Below are 7,704 nucleotides of genomic sequence, written 5' to 3'. Positions count from 1 at the left end.
CGTTCATGAGAAAATTTGATTTTTTTTTGGTTTCATTCCAATTTGTAACTAAGCCACATGTTGAAATTCTTCATAAGTGGTATTTTTGTCTCTGCACAGTTTTTTTAGTAGAGCCATCTCTCTTACAAAATCTAGGAGCACATCAGATGAATCATTAAAAGGAAATGTTACACAGTCACTTTTCTTGGGTTTAAGAAATCTTTTGCTCCATGACATCCCTAGCTACATCACTAATTTGAAACAAAACTGGTATTTGACAAAGGCACTGTTTTATCCTGAGGAGCTGATTCAGGGCCTATAAGTTTTGATACCATGCATCTTGAGTAAGATAATCTAAGGTCTTCTGCGGCTACAGTGTGTTACTTAGTGTTTGCAGAAATACCAGATAATATGCCCAATGGGTATTCATGTTCAGACTGCCAGTCTGAGAAATCATGTCTCTTGATTTTTCAGAGTTTTCTCTCCTGAAACTCCTGATATATCCTTTAGTGAGAGATCCTCAGTTGCTAAATATCAGAACAAATTTGAAGGCTTCATGCTACCATGTCAGGATGCAGTGTGGTTTCAAATCAGCTGATCTAAAAAGCATCATATATTTGTCAGTATACTTCTGAATTTCCTTTTCTCTTTCCTTTCTCTCTCTCTACTTTTCACCAAATGATCCATGTTTCTGAATAACCAAATGACTACATATTAATTCTGACAAAGACTGGACAGCTTATACAATATGGGTGTTTGTACACGAGCCGGGAGGCTGGTCCAGAAGATTGTAATTACAGCGTGTTGGAGCAGACTCAATTAATCAAATCTGTTGGAGCATGGTAATTACAGACAACCCCCACTTAACACAGTTTTGCTTAGTGCTATTTCACTATAGTGCTCATTTTAAATACATAGCTGATTCTACTTGGCGCTTAGCAAGTTTCACTATAGCACCGAGCAGGCAGGTCAGGGGGCGAAAAGCGATAGCAATGAGAAGCGGTGAGTGTGCATGTGGGTCCACACTGGTGCCTCAGGGCCAGAGCCAGCAGGGGCCCAGGGTGGGGCAGCAGGAGTGCAGGGCCTGGGCTGGCATGTGGCTGATGTGGCAGTGGTGGCAAGAAGCGGCAGTAACCAATTATATTTATTTACATTAAATACTACGGGGAAATGGGTTTCGCTTAGTACAGTTCTGCTTAATGCTCAATTTTTCCAGAACCAATTAAGAGTGCTAAGTGGGGGTTGTCCATACTGTGCTCTAGCCAGTCTTTGTGTCTCATGAATCAGTGTCTCTGGGCTTCAAAATTGCGGCAGGGGCGTTTTAACTAAAGCTTGTTCAACAAGCTTTAGATAAAGTGCCCCTGCCGCCATTTTGAAGCATGGGGATGCTGATACACAAGATGCTCCAGGCACTTTAATTAGATTGGCTCCAAGAGCTGCTCTAATTATAATACTCCACCCCCAAAGCATGTGTAAAAATGCCGTATGGTCCTGGGAGGCTTACAGTGCCCCTAGTAATTATAGCTGATGTGTCTGGCCTTTCAGTTTAATTGAATGACTTACACCAGTACAAGATGTCATGTTGTGTGTCTACTCCTCTTCTACCTTGGAATGAAGTCAAATTACCCCAAGGTTAAGTGTGTTATGTGTCCATACCCTAAATCAGTGGTTCTTGTCCTTTTGGACTCAAGGCAAAGAGTCTGAAAAGGTTGAGAACTTTTAATTTCACATGTACTATGGGAAATGCTTTGAATATTTCCTCAAGTCCAGATGCTTACATTTATTGGCCGGGAGGTCCCATCCAGCCAAGGATATAGGGAAAGGATAAGAAAACTCTTATGAGACTTTTTTCCTTTGTGTCTCTTGACAAAACCTCATAGTTTCATAGTTGATAGGGTCGGAAGGCACCTGAGTAGATCATCAAGACCGACCTCCTGTCTTGGGCAGGAAAGAATGCTGGGATCAAATGACCCCGGCTAGGTGATTATCCAGCCTCCTTTTGAAGACCCCTAAGGTAGGAGCGGGCCCCACTTCTCTTGGAAATTGGTTCCAGATCCTAACCACCCTGACTCTGAAGTAGTGCCTCTTGATGTCTAGCTTGAACCTACTCTCAATCAACTTGTGGCCATTATTCCTAGTTACTTCGGCTAGTGCTTGGGGGAACAGGGCCTCTCCCGTTCCCTGCTGGTCACCCTGGTAAGTTTATAGGTGGCCACCAGATCCCCCCTCAGCCTTCTCTTGTGGAGGCTGAACAGGTTCAGGTCCCGTAGCCTCTCCTAGTAGGGCCCGTCTTGCTGCCCCCTGACCATGCGAGTGGCTCTCCTCTGGACCCTCTCAATGCTGGCCACATCCTTCCTGAAGTGCAGCGCCCAGAACTGGAAGCAGTACTCCAACTGCAGCCTGACCAATGTTGCATAGAGGGGGAGGATCACCTCCTTGGACCTGTTTATGATGCATCTGTGGATGCATGACAAGGTACAGTTAGCCTTCCTGATCGCGTCCTCACAGTGGCAGCCCATGTTCATCTTGGAGTCAATAATGACTCCAAGATCCCTTTCTGCCTCTGTGCTGACAAGAAGGGAGTTCCCCAGCCTATAGGTATAGTGCCGGTTCTTTCTTCTTTGGTGCAGTACCCTGCACTTGTCAGTATTGAATCCCATCCTATTCTTATCCACCCACCCCTGTAACCTGTCCAGAATTAGTTGTAGCCTGTCTCTCCCTTCTAGCATGCCCACCTCTCCCCACATCTTAGTGTCATCCACGAATTTGAACAAGGTGTTTTTCACCCCCTTGTCCAAGTCACTGATAAAGATGTTGAACAGTACAGGCCTGAGGATAGAGCCCTGGGGGACTCTACTGCCCACATCCCTCCAAGTCGAAAATGACCCATCCACCACCACTCTCTGGGTGTGGCCCTCTAGCCAATTTGTGACCACCACGACACCTGCGTCCAAGGATTTTGTGACCTGATCGTAAAAGGCAATCAGGTTGGTCTGACAGGACCTGCCCATAACGAACCCATGTTGGCTGCCCCTGAGCATAATCTCCCCTGCTGGTCCCTCACTAACGTGCTCCTGGATAATTTTCTCAAAGAATTTCCCCAGGACCTCATATGAGTGATAGTTAGTGCCCTGTAAAGTTAAAATAGAATGAAACTTCCTTGGCACATCTGGATTTAGCACCTTTTTGAAAATGTTCTCCACAATGTTTATTTACAGAACATACAAAATTTTGCTGAGAATGTCTTTTTGTCATCATCAGTCCTCTAATCCAGTGGTTTTCAACCTTTTTTCCTTTGCGGATCCCTAATTATTTTTTAATGGAGCTGCAAACCCCTTTGGAAATTTTGAGTGGAGATGTGGACCCCTTTGAATAGTAAGTGTGGCAATTCACTTGCTTTTGATTGATCATAGTCATCTTTTGCAGGTCCCTTAGACACAGTCTGTAGACCCTAAGAAGTCTGCAGATCACAAGTTGAAAGCTACTGCTCTCAGTGGTTTTTAACTTTTTTTTAGAGTCGAGACATTCCTCATTAGACTCAAGGAAATGCCATTTTTGTTCATTTTTTGACTTTGGAAAAATAATAGAGCAATTCTTTTGTTACAAAGAAGCCAGACAGACTACAACAGGTCGGAATGTTTTTAACATTATAGATTCCTATTTGATATATCTGGGTTTATGTGAATCATGTTTACATACCTAACAATGCTAACATTGTGTGGTGCTCCACAGCATCTTTAAAACATTTTGTTGCACGTTGGCTGACAATCACTCCCCTTAATTTATGAATACTTATTTTCAGATGTATACATATTTTGCATGAGGTTTCATGGACCTTTTCCTACTCCCCTTTCCATAGGTCCCAGATGTTTTGCAAACCACAGTTTGGGCAATTCTTATATAAATTATTCAACAGGAATGGTCACTTGGAAGCAAAGTATCTCTCATTGCACTTCAACAGGTAAATTATACCTGGAAGTTAAACAAACCCCTCAATAACGTAAATATTTGAATATGAGTAAAATCTGATTGGAAATAGAGCTATTTAAGAAAGTAAGTATCTCACCATGTGTTAGTAGTAACCTAAACTGTCATTTCCAAAAAGCATAAACAGTTTTCACATTCTAAGAAGTAGCTTTATTTTTTTATTTAAATTGGAGTTTATCAATAAAAGCATAACAATGCTGACATCAGAGTGCACTGGAAAATATTGTATTTTAAACCTAAATTTTCCCTTTATGATTCCAATCACTGCACTTCCCAGTGTTAGCTTCTTGCTGCTCAACTCCTATTCAATTTCACAGTAGGTAACAGTGCATGGCAAATGGATGGAAGTGTGTGAGATGAAAGTAAAAAAGCCCAAAACAAATTGTCACTTGAGTATATAGTTGTGGAAGAATGTACCAAAAACCTTGATCAAAATAAGGACTGAAAATTTTATTTACATGTATTAGGTATTTTAATACAATATGTAAGAGGTATTCTGTAATGGATGGACCATTAAATGCTAACACTTATTACCCTTAATTTAAATATCTTAGTTCTACTTCACAACAACTAGAACCTTGAAATTTTGATTTATAGGGCATGTGCTACCCTCCGTTACAAATATGAAAATCACACAACAGTCATAGAGATCACCTAAAGCAGAATTTAACTCAACGAAATGGCAATGCAATAGGAAGTTGATTCAATAGCTTTATCTTCCAGGATTTCACCACTGTTTTCGTCATAGACTAATAAAGTAAGAAACATTTCATATATAAAAATAAATGTATTTAGATATTTACAATTACTTACAAGCTGCTCAGACTTCACTCCAAAGAGCTGTATGGTTTTTGCCACATTTTTTGATACTGCTAATGTGAGATTTGGATCAACAGCAGCAACATTTAGCTCACTGAAAACAAAGATTAGAAATCTTAATTAAAATTAAAGAGTACTATTATTTTAATGAATTAACTATTAATACCTTGTAAGTAGGTCAACCTAGAGAGGAGTAGCACATAGAACCAAACCTCTGAGATGCAATAGTTCAATTTATAGGCTAAGGAGTCACTTCAGGAATTTCATGTGCTGAGTGTTTCTGTTGATAAATAGTGCATGTTGGGTATCCTTGGGACCATAGCTTACAAGCTAAATCATCTTACTTATAGTAGTTGGACTGGGTTCAAAACACTGACTTCAATTAACTATCTGGCTAGCAGGACCTGCTTGCTACTGCTGCCACTGAGGGAAGTACCTACTCACTCTAAGTTAGGATTATGGGAGTAAACCATGTGAGGGTACCTTAGTTCGTCCCAGCTAGTAGGCATGACATAGAACACTAGAGATCCCAAAAGGGACAAAGGAACAAACTGAAGGAAACAACAGTGTAAAGCCCAAAACACTTCTTTGGGATCCCTGTGAATAGGACATGCTATGACTCCTCCATACCACTCTTGGGGGCAAAATTATGGTGGTTCTCCAAGCAGCATTAAAACCCAGTGCTACCAGAGGTAGGGGAAAGTAAACCACCTCCAAATGCCAAGGAAGATGTCAGGATCCCTACAAGTGGGAAGTGTCATTGTATGAGAACTTTACCAGGCTCCAGCTATCACTAGCAAGAGAGTTTGCCAAGAGACACAGAGAAGGAATAATCATAAGATTTTTCCTACCAGATCAGGACCCATAAATATAAACAATGTAAACCAAACCTGAGGAATGCCCATCACTTGTAATTCCTTCTGCAAGTAAAGAGAGCTGTAGGGGTTCAGCATCTCCCACACTGGGAATACAACCAGTAATTTGCAGAAAAGGTTTCCTTATCATCCTGCTTATGGTGAGAGTGCTTGCTACATGGGCAAAGTACTAAAAGTCAGGCATAAGTAAAAATATTTCATTTGTGATTTAAACATTTCAAGTTACTCTTTCCAAATAGGATATTCTTCTTCATTCTTCTTGGCTTTTCATCCCATGCAACAGATTATTTTAATTAAGGAGTATAGCACACAGCCGAGTGAATAGCATCTTCCTTTTACCACAGTCAGACTTAAGATGTAATACATTTACACTATATTTACAATTTCTCTATTTTCTTGTTTTTAAGCACAACTATTGGAACCTGTCATCGTGTACAAGTTGGTAGGAGAGCAGATCCTATATGAATATTTCAGAGTTATACTTCCACAACAAATCTCAGAGATATGCCCTGATTTAATTTCAGTGCTAATTGCTCATATAATTAAAGAGGAATCAAACATTTAATGAAGCTTCATTTCCAAAATTATAATGTAAGAGAGAAAAAAAGAAATGTTGCAGACCGTGTTGCAATTTATTATAACCACATACCTTGCTATAGTTTTAACAATGCTGTCAAGCTCATCTGAAGAAGGAGGATTACGACCCCCAGGAGGAAAGACAAGGTTGATAGGGTCAAAGAGTCGTGATAAAGACTTTGATAAATAAGCAGCTTCATATGATTGCAGTGAATCTTTTAAGGCCTTTTCTGGACTGAAAGCAAAAGATAAAATTATGACATATTTTAAAAAATGAACAAATAGACTATTTACCCAAATCCAAGATGACTTCAAATTTAGGATGACCCCACAATAATTATATTCTATAAATGGAAAATGTATATATTGTTATAATTTTCCATGAACAGAACCTAATTATTGGAAAGCAGTCTTAAATTCATCCTCCCCCACTGTCACAGTAGGGAAAGCAGGCAGGCAGGAGGGCAGGCAAGCACCCTGAACCCCACCCCTTCTTCCCACCTTTGACCCCCTGTTGCCTGCTCCACTGTGATGCCTGCACCCTCTTCTTCCTCCCCCTATGCCTGCCCCCAATGCCTGTACCCCCTTGCACCTGTCTTCTCGCAGTACCTGCACCCCTGCAGTCTCTGCCCCCCCTGCACAACCTCTCCTTCCCTGCCTTCCTCCCTGTACCCTCTACCTCTTCCAGCCTCTACTCTCCTACCCCCTGCAGACTCTGTCCCCCCCCCAGCCCCCATGCAGCCTCTTCCCCCACACTGCTTACTGTCAGTTATGGCTCTGGCCCCATTCCAGCCTGGGATATGAAGCACATGGTAGCTCTGCCCCTTATGAGGACACACATCAGAGGTGTTGCAGTAGCAGTCATTCTGGTTTTGGGATGCTGGAGCTACTGCCATAGTTGCCACTTCTGTGTGGCCAGACCAGGGACAGAGCTACCATGTGCTCTGTGCCCGAATGGGGCTAGAGTCACAACTGGCACTAAACAAAGGGGGGAGAGGGGAGGATGGCAGCAGAGGTTGGTGAGGGCAGGCACCAGGGAGTAAACAGCTGTGGGGGGCAGGCAGTTGCTGTGGCTCAGACTTCACACCCAACCTGAAGCTACAGCAGCCACATGCCACCACCCTCCACCTTGTAATCAAATCCAAGATGAGGGACTCGCCCCTCGCCCTCCTATGTTGAATGAGGAAAAAAAGTCATTTTGGATTTCAGTAAATAAAGTGGTAGTACACTTGAAGCTGAAATTCCTATGAAACTTATAAACTCTGCAGTAGTCCCAGCCCAGTCTTGCTTGCTCTCTCAGCCATTCATTCTGCTAACAAAGGTTGTAAGTTAGATTTGTATAACACCCAGGAATTCTTTTTCCTTTCAATTCAATAACTGCTCATTTAGTTATCCTGTGCAATTCGGTTCAGCTCCATGCACTAGTTTTCCCTGGAGCCTACTGTATTTAAGTATTGTTGAAGTGGTG

At 41.9% G+C, this 7,704-nt stretch overlaps 1 protein-coding gene across 1 annotated transcript in view; it reads right to left on the bottom strand.

Annotated features, from left to right (window-relative positions):
* Positions 1-7,704, bottom strand: part of COG5 (component of oligomeric golgi complex 5) — a 442,290-nt gene that overhangs the window by 95,385 nt on the left and 339,201 nt on the right. Inside the window, exons 13-14 of the mRNA XM_019509410.1 lie at positions 6,310-6,471; positions 4,780-4,879 (exon numbers count right to left, since the gene is read on the bottom strand). Of these exons, the coding sequence (XP_019364955.1) occupies positions 4,780-4,879; positions 6,310-6,471 (262 nt within the window). The remainder of the gene's footprint in view (positions 1-4,779; positions 4,880-6,309; positions 6,472-7,704) is intronic.

The sequence above is a fragment of the Gavialis gangeticus genome, unplaced genomic scaffold (genome assembly GCF_001723915.1).
Source record: "Gavialis gangeticus isolate Ggan-Ray unplaced genomic scaffold, GavGan_comp1, whole genome shotgun sequence".
NCBI classification, from domain to species: Eukaryota; Metazoa; Chordata; order Crocodylia; family Gavialidae; genus Gavialis; species Gavialis gangeticus.
The sequence above is the reverse complement of the archived record's forward strand: the minus strand, read 5'-3'. Positions and strand labels throughout refer to the sequence as shown.